This window comes from Lepisma saccharinum, chromosome 11, assembly GCF_977018435.1.
Source record: "Lepisma saccharinum chromosome 11, izLepSacc3.1, whole genome shotgun sequence".
NCBI lineage: Eukaryota > Metazoa > Arthropoda > Insecta > Zygentoma > Lepismatidae > Lepisma > Lepisma saccharinum.
This window is the reverse complement of record NC_139239.1, coordinates 45,274,747-45,292,004: the sequence shown is the minus strand read 5'-3', so window position 1 is coordinate 45,292,004 and position 17,258 is coordinate 45,274,747. Positions and strand designations below refer to the sequence as shown.

General features: G+C 39.0%; 1 protein-coding gene across 1 annotated transcript in view; it reads left to right on the top strand.

Moving 5' to 3' along the window:
- LOC145995223 (uncharacterized) overlaps positions 1 to 11,756 on the top strand; it is a 32,412-nt gene extending 20,656 nt beyond the window's left edge. The window contains exon 4 of the mRNA XM_083131788.1: positions 11,244 to 11,756. Coding sequence (XP_082987914.1) covers positions 11,244 to 11,329 — 86 coding nt within the window. The 3' untranslated portion in view covers positions 11,330 to 11,756. The remainder of the gene's footprint in view (positions 1 to 11,243) is intronic.
- Positions 11,757 to 17,258: the final 5,502 nt, after the last annotated feature.

Sequence of the window (17,258 nt, the reverse complement as noted above, 5' to 3'; positions counted from 1 at the left end):
TGCACTCATGGCCGATATATAGGCCCTCTCCCATCTTTTGCGAACAGAGGTGTTGGCTGGTTGGGGTAGGAGGTGGATGATCGCTACCCGGAAGCAGTCGTTGAAACTGATGTTGTGGTGGTTGGTGTGGACGGCGACAGTGAAGTCCAGGTTGTGGGTGGAGGAGCGGTGGTTATTGATGCGGAGGTTGAGGACCGTTGATGTTTCCCCCAGGTAAAAATCACCACAGATGTTGCAGGTGAGGATGTAGATAAGGTTTGAGGCATGGCAGGTCCCTTTGGGATGGAGGGTAAATTTGCCAGTGGGCGTGTGCACCTGGAGGGTGTGAGAAGTGATGAGGATGGGACAGGTCTTGCACCTGGGTCGGTTGCATTTATGGGCAGGAAGGTGATCTGGATGTGGACATGCACATCGAGGGAGGACACCTGACTACCGCCATCCACATAAAACCCACCAGCTGCCTCACATACCACTACCACCAAGAAGCCTGCTGCCACCAACCCACCTGCACTCATCACCCAATATCATCCCCACCTCAAGAAAATCAGGCACACACTGCACTCTCTTCTCCCAATCCTCCACAGTGATCCCGAAACCAAAAACATATTTCCCGACAAACCCAGGGTGGTTTTCAAACGCCCCCCTAACCTCCAAAACATCCTGGTCCACAACACTCCTTCACCACACATCCAACACCCCCCTGCCCATAAATGCAACCGACCCAGGTGCAAGACCTGTCCCATCCTCATCACTTCTCACACCCTCCAGGTGCATACGGCCACTGGCAAATTTACCCTCCATCCCAAAGGGACCTGCCATGCCTCAAACCTTATCTACATCCTCACCTGCAACATCTGTGGTGATTTTTACCTGGGGGAAACATCAACGGCCCTCAACCTCCGCATCAATAACCACCGCTCCTCCACCCACAACCTGGACTTCACTGTCGCCGTCCACACCAACCACCACAACATCAGTTTCAACGACTGCTTCCGGGTAGCGATCATCCACCTCCTACCCCAACCAGCCAACACCTCTGTTCCCAAAAGATGGGAGAGGGCCTATATATCGGCCATGAGTGCAACCACTCCACCTGGCCTGAACAAGGCCACCCAGTAATGCCCAACCCTCACCCGCCCTCCCTCCCAACTCATCCTACACACTCACAGTTTACGACGAGCCTGGTGACGAAACAGTGTTTTTTTTCGTTCTACGCACCGCTTCTTCTTCAATGGGGACCTGGCAACTCTGCAGGACCCCAACTTCCGGTTCCGTCTTCTGTTTCTTACACCGATGATGCTATAAATTAGCGAAAATTTTGAATTTTCCTACTGTCCGGTGAGTGTTTCCTTTTACCTTATTTGATGTTTACTTAGCCCTTTTGGCCCTCCTTGCTTTTATCCATTATATATATATATGGCCATACTCATCACCTCCCCCACCCTCCTGATCCCTACAGCGGCAGGTGAGTTCACCCTTCACCCTAAGGGCACCTGCCACTCATCTAACCTAATTTACACCCTCATCTGTCAAATCTGCGGGAACTTCTACCTAGGCGAAACCTCCACCCCCTTGAATCTAAGGATAAATAATCACCGTTCCTCCACCCAAAACTCCGATTTCACAGTTGCCATCCACACCAACAGCCATAACACCACCTTCAATAACTGCTTCCGTGTGGCCATCATCCACCTTTTACCCCCCCGCTCTGACACATCTTTCCGCAGGCGATGGGAAAGGGCCTATATAGCAGGCATGCACGCCACTATACCCCCCGGACTCAACCTAGCCAACCAGTAACTCTTTCCTCTCCTCCCCGAAACTACCCACCCACCTGACAGTAAACACTGGCTAAAGTATTTCGTGTTTCCTTTCAACTGTTTCTGGCAACACTGACCGTAGAGACGCTACAGTCAGTATTCTGTGCCTCTACTCAAAGTGTCGTCGATCTTTTTTCTACCGTCTTGAAAATGCGACTCAGATCGCGAAATATTGAATTATTTCTATTCGTGTGGTAAGTGTTTACTGTCTCCTTCATTATTTGTATTTATCCGCCCTTCTGGCACCATTTCTAACCCTATTCCTGTATGTATATATATATATATATATATATATATATATATATATATATATATATATATATATATATATATATATATATATATATATATATATATATTCTGTGCCATATATATATATATACTGGCCATGTGTATTCTTTGTGAGTGTCCATCAATTTCATTATATCTCTCATCCTCATTGTCACGATTAGCCAAATGTGGCAAAAAAGTGAAACTAATTAACAAGAACAATATATACCTATTAGGGCTGAGACTATACCGAATGTCGTTGTATCAGTATCGGCTGATAACAATAGTATCGACATCGGAAATTATCCCTGGATTCAGTGGCGGCGATTGGGTTCCAAAACCGTTGGGCAAGGTGCCAAAACTGGGAGGGAATACAGTATATTTCCCTTTGTAGATAGAATTCAGTATAGTGCGGGAGCAAAAGTGGCGAAAAATGGGTTGGCAACTGCCCCCCTTGCCCTCCCCCCTAATCGCCACCACTGGCTGGATTTTACTTTCAGATACTGGGCGATATTTTTCCTGCATTTTGAGAGTTGGCGGGTCCATAAAAATACCGCGCGACAATTTCACAGAGTCTAAGTTTCTTGGGTTTTCAGGAAAATTTAAGTTTCCATTGATTTTGTGCCAATATTGAGTGAGAAAACTATATTTTGTGATTCCTTAACACATATATTTATATACGGGTACTATTTTTTAATAGTTCGATGTATTTGGTGGTTGTGGGGTTGTTCTTTTGTTGAAGGTGCAAACGGTGACGAAGAACATGTGCATACAGCTAAGTGTGTATAATTCCCCTAAAAATCTAATCGCTATTTTTAGAATAGGTCTAACAGGTGAGAAAATATTTTTTTATAAGCAGGAGGACGTTCAACATCTAAAGAACCTTTAAGCTTCATTTCTGTTTGTTAGTTAGTTCCTCATTCGAGTACCGACAATATTAGTGTTAGCAATGTTCTCTCATTCATGTCATAATTATACAGTGCCTTTCACGGCCGAGGTGGTTGTGGAGCGACGGAAAGCACACCGGGAAGTAGGAACGCGTCTTCCGGCAAACTGGGTGCAACATCCGCGTAACTGGAACCGCTGGCTATGTAATTAAATATGCTCGTACAATTGCATTGACAGTTACAATTAAAATGAACATACCGTGTTACAAAAGTTGTTTGAAATGATGTCCTCCTGCATCCACATATTTATAGGAAATTTTCACTAACACGTATCAGTTCCTCTTCCGAAATTGCTTCAATTTATTTCTTCATATTTTCTTTCAATTCTTCTGATATATGGCGTCCGGTATAAAAGCTTTTTAGCTCGCCACGATGACGTTAGAAATATGTTCGTTTCTTCTGCAAGGCGCCGGAGAGATTTCTGAGGAGTATGTTTCAATCGTGTTCCAACGTCGTCTAGTTTATCCTCAGTAAGCACATGCCGTTTTACCTTAACAAGAGCAGACCCTATTTTCCTAAATTTGTTCCCAAGTAACAGAACAATGTCTCTGTGTTGAACAGGAACATCTGGGAATTCTGCTTCGAAACGCATTCTAACTTCCCTACAAGAATTCGTAATGACATAAGAGTCGTATATAAAAGTTCGTTGTTTAAAATTTTACGGATAGCGTGGTATTATTAGACTGCAGAAAAAACTGGCAATACATAAACTAAAACAAAACAATCTAAAACACTTGTTAACAATTTAACACTTCACAAACACGTGCAAACTGGATAACAGCTGTCTGGATACTGAAGCACATACGTGTCTAATGCCAAGGTCAGCGTACAGTTGTGGGTTTAAATGCCGGTAGATGTGCTCTTACTTTTCGACGTGCTAGCCGCCGTCCAACGGCCACCTCGGCCGTGAAAGGCACCATATACATAAGTTTATCCTTATCGCTAAAAATTCCGAGAGAGAGAGAAATACGACGTTATGAAATCAAGGAGTTAACAAACTATGAATTAGAAATATTAAAATTGAGTTCCAGACCCAGGTAGTCTGGCAATAAGACTGCTGCCTTGTAACCAAGTGACCCCGAGTTCGATCCCTGGTGGGGGTACATTTCATTAAGTGACTCGAATTCCACTATAAAATACTGCAATTTGTGCAAAAGTCAGCATGCTTGGGCAAGTTAATGCTCTTCGGAGTCTTAGGAGTATGCCTACATTCCCCAAGCGTGCTGATTTTTGCACCGTATTGCAGTATTTAGTTGGTTGGATGTATATTAACCTCATTTCTGAGGTTAGAAAATAATTTGTGCACTGTCATAGTAGCCCATTTCGATTCCAGCATGTGAATGCAGAAGTGAAGAGAATATTAAAATTACGATTTATTAATTTCTAAATTAAAGGAAAGCTTTACTAAGGACAGTAAGTGATGTGTTAATTGGATTTGGCCGTTTCAATTCAGAAAGTTCCGAATTTATGAACTACGGAAAGCTACAATCCTACGCCGCTCACTACTGTTGTGATATGGAAGGGAATTAGAAATAAGAACCCTTCAGCAACTGCCTGCAAAGGTTGAAACGTTCGGAATTGCCTTTAACGAACTTTATAAACTTTGTGTTATTCATCAACAGTTAAATGCAGTGGAGGCGATTGGGTTCCAAAACTTGGGGAGGGGGGGGGGGGGCAAGAACAATTTACTTTCTACTCGTACATATGGTTTAGCATAATGCGGGGGCAAAAGCGGCAAAAAGTGTGGGGGGCATCTGCACCCCCATGCCAACATAATCGCCGCCACTGCACTAATCGATAATCAAAAAGTTTTTCCATCCCATAAAAATATTATCCAGGACTATTTTGTTAAATAACTGTTACATTTGAAGGAATAAATACAGCACTCAACCTCTAGTTACCAATCCCATTACGAAGGTAACCCATGATTTGCTGCAAAGTAGAAAAATGTTCTTTCACATTTAAGTAGTGGCGGAGATTATGGGAGCGTGGGAGGGGGCAGTTGCACCCCCCATACATTTTGCCACATTATCTTTTGCACTATGCTAAACCTTATGTACCAAGTGAAAGTAAACTGTCCTTGTCCTCCCCCCCCCCCCCCCCCCCAGTTTTGGAAACCAATCGCCGCCACTTTTAAACATCATTTTGCCATGTATTATCTTTTTTTTTTTTTGTTTCACGAGGAATTTCTCTATCCAAGTTCAGGGACGTAACTTGCAATCTAACTTTAGGGGGTCACAATCGAACTTGCCGCTTAACTTTTTTGGGGAGGATTCAAAAGTTTTCTAGGCCATAAAAATAGCGTTAAGGTTATTTTTATTTTGTGAAACAACTGTCACATTTGTGAAATCATAAAAATTGCTCGTCTGGTCCGAAGAGGTCAATAACAGTACCATTGACTTGTAAATTTTAATAAACCTGAAAATTTTAGAAGGGCAATGCTACCCTTGCTTCCGCCATCTCACTTGCGAAAGCAGTAATCTTCTATTGCCTTCACTTCAGTTACTTTTGTAGTTGAGACTATTTCCTATGTCAAATATTTACGGAAAGAATTTATGACTGTCATAGCATTCGCACAGCAAACCCATCTTGTTACAGATAGGATCTTTAAAGGAATAAGTTTCTATCCTGCATCTCTTAAGATGCTTTCGAAGATACCATGCCTTGTTGGACTACTTGGAATTAAGCTATATATGTATTGCATTATTAAAAAAAAATCACACTGTTTAAATTATATGTGACTTTAAATTAATCTCTCAGGTTCAGATTCAAAACAAGTACACATAATTTATTAATTTCCAAGTATGAGCCATTTATTCGCCAGCCACATTAAGCAACACAGATCACAACTCACAGCTAACAAATAAAGTATGAGTGAGTGTTAATAACAAGAAATTTCCTACAAAAAGGACTGGAATAGTTCAATTATATACAAAGTAATACAAGCAACCCCCTCTCCCTTAGTTGCTTGGACATGTATCGGCTTAAAAATAGGTAACATTCTTTTAGAGTATAATATTATAACTGCAATAAGATTATATTGCATTTCTAAGTAAAGGATTAGGGATGGGACAGTCGGCCACCCTTCCCTCCCCGTGCGCACGTCTATGAAAATGAAGCTTAAAGGTTCGTTAGGTGTTGAACGTCCTCCTACTTATTAAAAAAATATTTTCGCACCTTATAGACCTATTCATAAAAATAGTGATTCAATTTTTGTAGCAAGTTTGGTGAATTATGATTGGCCAAATGGAAGTTTTTTAATGGAAAATATTGAGTGAGAAATTTTCTAGTTTTTCCAATTTTTGGTCGAAATGCGTCTAACCTACTATAATAATCTTGGGGAGAAGGGAGCCAGAGATGTTTTGTGGGGCTTCAGTCCCCTAGCCCACCTGGAACGCCGTTCCTGATAAGGTGGACGTAAGGGAATAAGAGCAAATATTCTGAGGGGAAGTGACTCACTAGATGGTCATTGATACCCATCACTGTAACATTTATAAGAGTGCAGTGAAAAATTTAAAAATACTTTCAATCACCAGTTACTTTATTTCCAAAAGAAACTAATTTTTCCAATTGTCTCTGCAATAAACACAGTGTTACCCTGTAATCAATGGGTCCCGGGTTCGATACCCAGTGAAAGCACTTGGTGGTTCAGATCCTATTTTAAACTGAGGGTCCAGTCCCGATTAACTTCCCTGTGCATAAAGAGGACTTAAACGATTATTATTATTTTATGGGTGCACATGTAACATTGAAATTTTCGGTATTTGGAATAGCCTATTATTTATTTTGTACTGTATAACCTATTTATTTTTTAAAACTGAAACATGCAATTCGTAGTTTTATACAATCTGAATTGTTTGCAAATATATTTATAACAAAAAGCAATATATATTTAACCGTAATAATTGAGGATTTGGCGTTTTAGACCTTTAATTTAACATATATTAAGAGCCCGGTCTCTGGCACCGTGAGCGATCAACAAGGTAATTTTTTCTCGTGTGACCCACGAAGGGTTAATCGGAACTGAGCCGATAGTTTAAAAAATCCATACCACTATGCAACTATCCTCCACCGGGAATCGAACTTCGAACCCGTTGATCCAAATACAATAGCGGTATCGATACACAGTGACGGCGCTTCGTGGTGCGGCACCCAGGGAAAATGTCTGGAGGGGAAGGGGACTAGACAATATTGCAAGGGGGCAGTTATATTACTTGCACACGTTGTATACCAGTGCATGAACCGAAAGAAAGTCACTACGGAAAAGTCAAGTTGTATTTGGTCCTTTCGGTCTCCTGCGTCTAATAAACAAGGAATAACAATAGTCGGTGGTCTTTTCATCTTTCACACGCAGGAGCCTTCCTTTCCCTTCCCCCGACCACAAACGCTGCCGGCGAGAAGTGATAAATGGTTACCAGAAACTGAACAATCACGTTCACTGCTCAATCTCATTGTTTGTAATTTTATCAATAATAATAATAATAATAACAATAACGTCTTTATTGAGAGGGCGTGTTTCGACCTCGCGGGCCGTTCTTACAACAATGACAATTGTACATTGGTAGCACGGTAGCACTGTAAGTTGGCAACTTGAGTTCGCTCATTACGCATTGTTCGTTTCACTTTATAATTTAGGGCAGCCATCTCAAAATATTCAGGATGAGATTTGAATTCCTTAGTGTGGAAAACATTCAAAAAATGATTTTCCCGTTGATGTTTTTGGTGTCGATGTTTTTGGTGTCGATGTTTTTGCCGTCGATGATTTTGCCGTCGATGTTTTTGCCATCGATGTTTTGTACTGTCGATGTTCTTGCCGTCGATGTTTTTGGGGTCGATGTTTTGTACTGTCGATGTTTTTGCCATCGATGTTTTTGGGGTCGATATTTTGTACTGTCGATGTTTTTGGCATCGATGTTTTTGGGGTCGATGTTTTGTACTGTCGATGTTATGTGCTGTCGATGTTTTGTTGGCGATGTTTTGTCGGCGATGATTTGACGCTACACCATGCCACCCGCACGGTCGGCGGCCATCTTGAATTCAACTTCAGAATTTTAAATGGGAAGGGAGTGATATAGGCTAGAATTTGACGAGAAATGCAAGGTTCTTTCGACGTATCTTTAACCAGTAAAAAGTTATGACTGAATTCTTGTACCAATTTGCTCCTTTCCGAGGTGTTAGAAAAATGCCTTAAAATTTGTTTAGTGCACCGGTAATGCATCGAGATCAAAGTGATGTCTAAGGAGAGAAGTTCACATGCCATTGCACTCGATTTTAATCGGATACATCCAAGAAGAGCTGCACATTATGAATGGTTGTTGCGAACAATTTATAGTGTGATGCTTCCATTGAATTACCCTTGGCCTGGCAATGATTGGTCATCACCATTTCCATGTTGCATGCTGCAGTGGCCTTGTACCGAGGGTGTTAAGTGACTTTTTGAGCCACCCTGTATATATATTATATATACAGGGTGTTTCATGAGTTTGTTTACAATGCTTGGGAGGTGACTGTACGAGTGGAAATAAGGTGGAAAGTTCATGTAACGAAATTCGGGAAACGGCTTTGTTTGCCGAGTTATTGATGTTTGAAAACGTGGGAAAATGATTTTTCCGAAGTGAATAATGGCAAAACGGGTGGAGAGAAGTTGTCGGTGTTGGGCGGTCCACTAAGAAATTGGGTACACTCTTGTCAAAAAATCAAAAAGTCATGGTGCCCTTCGCTCAGGAAATTTTCTTTGTTTTTTGGTGCCATTCAACACATGCCAATTTTCGTCGATACCAGCTCTCACAGAACACACACCCACCCCACTCCCGTCAACATCTTTCTTTGCGTCCTTTGGGGAATCCCTTGCGCTGACATTGCACAACATTGCCACGTGATTTTTTGACAAGAGCGTGCCCAATTTCTTAGTGGACTGCCCAACACAGACGACTTCTCTCCACCCGTTTCGCAATTATTCACTTCGGAAAATCATTTTCCCACGTTTTGAAACGTCAATAACTCAGCAACAAAGCCGTTTCCGGAATTTCATTACATGAACTTTCCACCTTATTTTCACTCATACAATCACCTCCCAAGCATTGTAAACAAACTTATGAAACACCCTGTATATTGCAAATTGATGATTTTTATCATACTTTTTACGCCGGTATTGTCACTTTGTTTTAGAATGTATCTTATGTAATGTCACATTTCTTCCCACTTTTGGCTATTCGCAACACTGAAGTAGAGGTGCACGAGAAACTCCCCCCCTCACTACCACCACCACCACCAACCAGCACAATCTATGTATCATCCAACCCCATAACACGAGACAAAACTTTGTCTGTCCCATCTCATTTCGAAAACATTCCCTTGTCCCGTCCCTTTTTACAAGATGAGACTGGAAATTCCTTGTCTCGTGAGCAACACTAACATTATCCATGTAAGCATCCCCCTAGCTGTCCCCAAAGTCACAAGTAAACACACCCCACCAATTCAATGAAAAGACATTCACAAAGAAAGAGCCATGCCCAAGTCGAGAGTCATACCTGAAACATGCAACTTCCTCAGATAAATTGTTAATTTTCTGAATAATAATTACAACACCAGTCATTTCGTTATAATTCTGAATCGGCGGTTTGGTTTGCATATATAAGTAGGATAATATCCAGTTTTTGAGGGTTCGTACCATTGAAACCAGGAGTCAAACAAACAAAAAAATCCTTAGGAAAAGTTATTTATAATCTCTATGTTCTGTGAAAGTTTGTACGATAAGCCTTTGCAAACGTTAATTTTATATTTTTCGAGACGAGACGAGAACAAGAATTGCCCTCTGAAACAGAGACCAGAAGGATACTGATGTTTAAATTGAGACTAGACCCTCAAAGAGATCAAGACTGCCGTGTCTCGTCTCGATAGGATAAGGATCCCTAGTGGTAAGGTTATGAACCAACCAATTTACATGTTCGGGGTAAAGAAATGAAGCAGCTTCCCCCCCCCCCCCAGTACAAAATTCAAAATATATCGTACCATTTCAGTATGTGATATAATATTATAAACATTATTTCCTTGTAATAGTTACACATAACCTAAGCTTTGAAATGTATTGTGCAACTGATGTAATTTTCTCAGTGTATTTTTTCTCGTCTGCACAAAAAAATTTTATCATAATTTGCACAACAGATATTAAACACAAACTGAAATTGCTTTATGGAAAAGGCAGTAAAATAGGCTTTATAAATAAAGTGAAGAATGTGAAAATTCTTATTTTGCACTACGTAGGTTATGGTAAATTTCGATAAATACAAGTTTAAAATATATTTTTGAAAATTTGGTCAGTAATAAATTTTACAAGCAATATTTATCGCATGACCTGAGAACGCGCACACAGCAGAACCATTTCATTTATCTTGCACATGAGCAGCAGGGATATTTAATAGAAGAATGATCATTACAAAGCATAGCTCCCATCCACTATTGCTCCTTTTTCAATTATTTAAATCTACAGAGTTGTAAAACTGCTGCACACATTGGCTCTCCGTATTTACCCCCAGTAAACTGAATGCTCTAAGAGCAATTGACAAATAAGTTCCAAGTAGTGACATATTAACATGGCAGGGCCGTGTTTTGAGTGCAACGCTAGCCTTGCGACTTTGGAAGTTGGAACTTTTTGCTTTGAACTGAACGCAGAGAAACGCAAGAACTTGCAGGGGTCATTTTTCCAGGGTGTAGTTTTTAAAATTGCTTTAAAAAAATTGAGTGGAAATATCAATTATATAATTAATATACTTCAGTGTTATCGCATTTGCAAAAAATCAAGTTTCCTACTATAGGAGTCCCATGTATGCTCAATTTCAGTGAATGGATAGTTTGTGCAGCATAAACCTTGGAAAGGCATGCCCAAGTTTCTCATAAAGTGAAGAAATCCATTCAAGTGATTCAAAGGGCATTAGAGGAACACAGTGAAACCAGTATATGATTGTTTGAAACTCAATCTGTCAAAGAAGGTTGCACAAAAGTTCCTTGTAATTGGAATTGCAATTAAGATGGGTCATGACAATCCTCATTCCCATTCAGAATTGTATAATGCTACCTTTGTGTATGATTTCTCCAAGCCTTGTATACTGATAATCAGATTGTTGCATGATTTAAATATTCTGGAATGAAATTAATTTTCAGCAATATTATTAGTCAAATGGAGTTTATCACTCAAATTTTATTCCAGGAGTGGCATTATCATGGGTACAGTTTCTTAGATTAAGGGATGTCATGCCAGAGATTGAAGAGAAGTTGAAGATGAAGATAAAGTGAAGGAATATCATCACTTTCCACTTTGTTTTTGTACCCAATGTGAATGTGTGTAAAATAATTATGAGTTTGAATTGAATATCAGACAGTTTTGGATGGCATTGTAAAAGTGAAATATAAAGCTGTTTGTTCCACACTACTATTTTCACTATTTTATGAAAATGTGACTACATGTCTTACACAAAATAATATATACTTGACATTGTCTATTTTGTTGGTCTAAATGAACCATGTATGAAAATAGTACATGATGTTATTTTCCAAATGTATGAAAATAGTAATTTTATTTTCAAATTTTATTAAGAAACCTTTATAATTTTACAATAGTCATTAAAACTGGATGTGTACTGTGATTCTGAGCTGGTAATTCAAATGTATTTGTTAATGTAAGTTAAATTTTGATTTATTGTATTTCTTAATAAAAGTTTCAACCAATTATGTATAATTTTTTTTAGCTTTACGTTTTCAACCCACACACAAAACCCACTCCAAACAGAAAGTTGCCAGTATTTAATGGGTTATTAATAGAGACATGTATATTTCATTTGTGATGGAAATATGAAATAAGATGCTGTAATGTTCAGTTGTCATGTTTTTGAAATATGTGTTGTTGTTTTTTCTTAAAATGATGTGAAATGAACTGCAAAATACACTCTTAAACATGAAATTTGTCAATTGCCCATTGTAGATTACAGTACTTTAAACAACAAAAAAACCATACATCATTCCATTACACAAAATTAGACATAGGCACTGATAATACACATAATGAGACACACACACACTCGGCAATGCTGGAAGATGCATTGTGTACGTAAGCAGTTCACAGTAAACCTAAATTGCCCATACCTGCTATAACTTTGTCCTCCAATATGAAAAGTTTATAGTTAAAAGAAAAAGATATGAGATTTCATTTCATTGATGACAAAACAGTGCCTAACACTACACAGAAAGTATGGAATATGTCAGATTAGTTATTTAGAAAATGAAATTCATAGGTAGAGGGATTGTAAGAGCCTTTGAGGTGTCTGTGATGGAGTGTTAAGCAAGGTCATGGACATGTCATTCATCATCATTGTAACACATGAAAAGCAATGCAAAATAATAAATCACTTATCCTTAGTAATGTTTGTAAAGGCGTAATTGTGTATTTTAATATGTATATTTTAACATCTTTCATTTCAGTTTTTCTTTCATGACCATAGAGTTTGTTTTAATTCCATTCATATTTAAAAAAAAAAAGAGGGGCTTCTTATTCAACCCAGGAACTGTTGGTAAAGCCAACGAGCAAAGATAATAAATAGTAGGCAAAATGTCCCATCACTATTTTTCATTCTTTTTTATTCTACTTCCTGTATTGTTTTAAAATATGGAATTCTGTTGATGTAAGTCAGATGTTATCCTCTGCTTATTGACGCTTTTGTTTCAATTGACGACCCTCTCATTGTGGAAAACAGACTGACTGTAAATGGTGTTGGACAATTTGCCTACTATTCCTTGTGCCATTGGATGTACATATCATGTACACTTTTTATAACAATTTAGTTTTATGTCATTTGCAGTGGTGGCAGCTAATACTGTTAGTGTCGCACAAAAAAAAATCATAATATATTACACAATTTTTTCTTAATCCTTTACCTCATGTATGCATCAAAATATATTTACTTCAGTAATGTGAGAAATCTGATGCAGTTGCTATCTGCTTAAGAAAAGCAAGCACTTCCATTGAGTTTTACACTTACCAATGCATGCAGAAACCTGTCTCTGTGAAGCACTTTGAATTTGATGTCACCTTGCAGTTCAACAGGATCCAGTATGATATGCCGGAATTTGTTGGAAGTACTCTTTCAGACTGGCAGAGAGAACGATCAGAAGAAAGATTCCAGTAAATTGGATAACTGCAAGCTTAACAAAGTTTATCTTTAAAATGGACACAATTAAGTATTTTCAAGAGAATTCAAACCTGAACGTAGCAGATCTGGACGAACTGAAACTGTGAGAAGCGGCGTACTTTAGTGGCAGCACCAATATGTATTGCACACCAGATATATTTATGGTGCACAGACCAAAACACCTCAGAGAAAACCGGTTATGATGATCGACAGGACAAAGATAAATATTACATGCATATTTCACGAAGCACTGCCTGATAAAACAGTATGCAGCATCTTATTGATTGCATGGAAATAAATTGTGTATGACTTGAACAATTATAATGATGAACTAACAGCACATGCTGCATATAGCATATTGTGCCACCACTCGAAAATATGTATCCTGCACTAAGAATGTGTAACTTATTATCAAAAGAGCAAAGGCCGACTTTGTTTTCATAAAAAGTATGGACATTGTCAGCTTACTTGCTACAGATGTTCTGACATAATTTGAATGGTCTTCCGGAAGAGGCAATCCTCTATAGATAAGTGTTGTAGTAAATTTGACAGTGAAACTTCTAATACATTACCAACTTCAATAATTCAAGCACTGCTCCCATGGATATCAGTTTATTGAATTTAACAGATTCCCATGATATTTCCACAGGTTTTAGGTAAGCTTGGTGAAAATCTTGTCGGGTTGGTAATGAATTTAGAAATTTTCAGATAAGTCCAAGTTTGAATATTTGTGCACATTCTCCATCATCTTGCCATACACTATGTTGAAGAATTTCTAGAGATTTTCTTCTGCTGGTAATGTTGCTTGTGCTTCTCTGATGTGAAGCTCCCTGTTTCGGCAGGGAACCATCCCGTGTGACCTGGTCGGAACCTGGCTCAGAGACAGCCTTGTGATAGATTGTATATTGAAACAAACCAATTCACTGATGGGTGACTGTCGTAACCAACCAACCCTCAATGCATGCATTAGCTTCTTTTCATTAGAAGCTACAAGGAGTGATTGAAGAACAGAAGCCAAAAGGCCTGCTGGACTTGCATTATTTGTTAATGTACGACAGGTCAAGTACTTTAATTGCACCAGTTTGGAAATACTTACCAGTGTCATGAGAAATGCAAGATAGCATCACAGGAATGGGTGGGAGTTTCACCCATCTAGCTAGCTCTGAACTGAGTTCCGGTAGTTTTCTCTTACAAATCTTGTAGCTGACAAGTTCCTGTAACCCTATTCAGTTAAAAGCATGTTGTCAGCTTGATCAGTGTATCACTTCATAAGAAAGGAATTCTGTTACAGATAACAAAAACCATATAGGTCAACCTAGAAATTAACATAGCAGTAAATAATGATCGGACTTGATGGCTAGAATTAAATTTTCCAAGGCCTGAAGATAAAACTCACCTGAGTTCTGAAAATAATGCAGAGGGCTTGTTTGTCAACAAAAGGAGAAACAAGATTCCATGCATTGATACCACATTTTCAGCAGCATGAATGGGACAAACCACATTCTTTAAATGCTGTTTTGTTTGGTCCTGTATGCTGAAAATTTGCCGATAAGAGCTATGCCCTTCTTTAAGCATGGTCTCTTCCCTCCCAAAAAACAGAGTATGATGATTTAGAAGCATAAAAAAAAAAAAACTATATCAAAAAGTTTGGATAACTTAAAGCTGTTTAATTTGTAGTTGACATTTTTTTGGCCTTTGAATTAACATGGTTTTCATGTAGTTTTCTCTTTGAAAAGTAACTTGGTAAAAAGATTGATTTGGTTTATTTTACTTTGTTTTTCTACCACTTTTGGCTAATTGCAAAGATGAGGATGAGTGATGAAGGAACACTCCAAAATAACACCCACGCCAAGGCTGGAATTCGAACCCAGGACCCATTGTACCCTGCTTCCAAACTATAAAAATATTTGCATCTTCTCCTCCAGGGTGGGCCGAAGTGGGTGCGGGACCTGGGGACATACAATATGCACAGGGCCTTAAACTTTAAAAGAGGTCTAAAAAATTAAATTTTTTATTCTTTAATCTGAAGTACGTGTGCGCTACAGAATTACAATCTCAAAATTATTACAACAAACAATTAATTGGTATATTTTGTATTATTACCTAAGAGCAATAACATGTTGAAGGTTAAAACCAAGAACTGTGGGAGGCCAATGAAAGTTTCTAAACTATTGTTTCGATTCATTCCTGATGTGCCACTGGTTCTTTCAAAGCTGGACATGTTTAATATCAAACTATTATTTTACCTTTTGAAGTGCCAATTTTTAATCATATCCAATAAGATTCTCTATCATCATTCTCTTTTGTTTACTTACGGGCCTCCCTGATGACGTAGTGGTAATGCACCTTGTAATCAGGGATCCATGGTTCGATACCGAGTTGAGATACAGTGGTTTGGATCTCACTTTAACCTTGGGTGCCCAATTGTCTCGATCGAGATGCTCTTAGGTAAACCTCAGGTGCCCGATCGAGATGCTTTGTCAAGGTCGTAGTTTTTGCATTATAACTTCGCTATTTTTGGCTAGAATTCGGATTTTCTTTTTTCATATTGTTGTTAACACATGTATTTAACAGAAATGATTGTTGCATGCTTTTTTCGTGAAAATGGCGACTTCCTTTATGAGTTTTTTCAAGCGAAAAATTTTGCCCACAAAGGAAAGCTGGCTTTGTTGTTCTAAAACAATGAGTTTCCCTCACCCCTGGAAACTGCATTCGAAGGAAGTTCATTTATCTGTACCCAAGGTTAAAAGGAATGTTTTCCGTAGGGGCACAAACAGTGGGGGGAGGGGGGGTTTGAAACTGCGTCATAATGATTGATTTAGTTTATTTTACTTTGCGTTTTGTGGCTCTTGGCTAATTTGCGAAGACGGGGATGAGTGATGAAATTGATGAATGGACATTCACAAACAACCAAGCCCGACCGGGATTCGAACCCGGGACCCTTGGCGTCGCAGCGCGATGTGCTAACCACTCGGCCACAGGATCGGGCAAACTGCGTCATAAGAATGGAAGTTCGAAGCATGCTGAAGAAAAGCCTTTGTTCTTGAGCACTAGTGTTTCAAAAGTGGCTACAAAGGTTACCCTGCATTGTCTAAAAATAGAATCTCAAAGTAGCTGCAAGAATTGGCATGCTTTTTTCAAGACATTTCAATGTAACCCTGCATTTCGCTGAAATCCGAAGCTTGAGACAGTGACACACAGGCCTTTCTTTTCGGGAGTACAACTCACGTTACATTGGTCATATGATAATGATGCAAATATTTTTCTGTTTCTTACATGCCAGCAATAATTTCTATGTGCATGTTGACCTTTTCATGTTCTTTATTTTGGGGGGGGGGGCAATTAATAAAAATGATTTTTGAGTGGATTCCCCCTCCTCTCTCCATATATATGCTGAATGTGCATAAATTTTATATCGTCTGAATCTGTGATTCATTCTGAGTACAACAATATATCAGTCATCTCTCTAGGGCAATTAGCCTCTGAGCTACAGTCATTTCAAGGTAACGCTGCATTTTGAAGCTTGAATCAGTGGCATGCTGACCTTTCCTTTTGGGGATACAACTCGCATTACATTAGTCATATGATAATGCAAATATTTTTGTATTCCTTACATGCCAGTGATAATTTCCTTGTGCATGTCGACACTGTCATGTACTTTTTCTTGGGTGGAGGGGGGATCCCCTTTTTCAGAAATTTTGGGGGTCTCCCATCCCCCCCTGCCACCACATATATGCTGAATTTGCATAAATTTTATATAGTCTGAATCTCTGGTTCATTCCACGTACAACAGTATATCATTAATCTCTCTAGGGCAATTGGCCTCCGATCTACACTCATTTAATTGAAACTACATTTTGCTCAAAATTGGCTCGTGCACCAAAAGGTTAAAGTGCAGGTCCAGTCCCGATTAGAGTTACTGTACATAAAGTGGACTTAAAGTATACAATACAATCAATCATTCTTTTGTTTACTTTTCATTGAATTTTTGATGCTGCAGTGAATTTACACTTTCATATAAAATAATATTTTGACTTCAG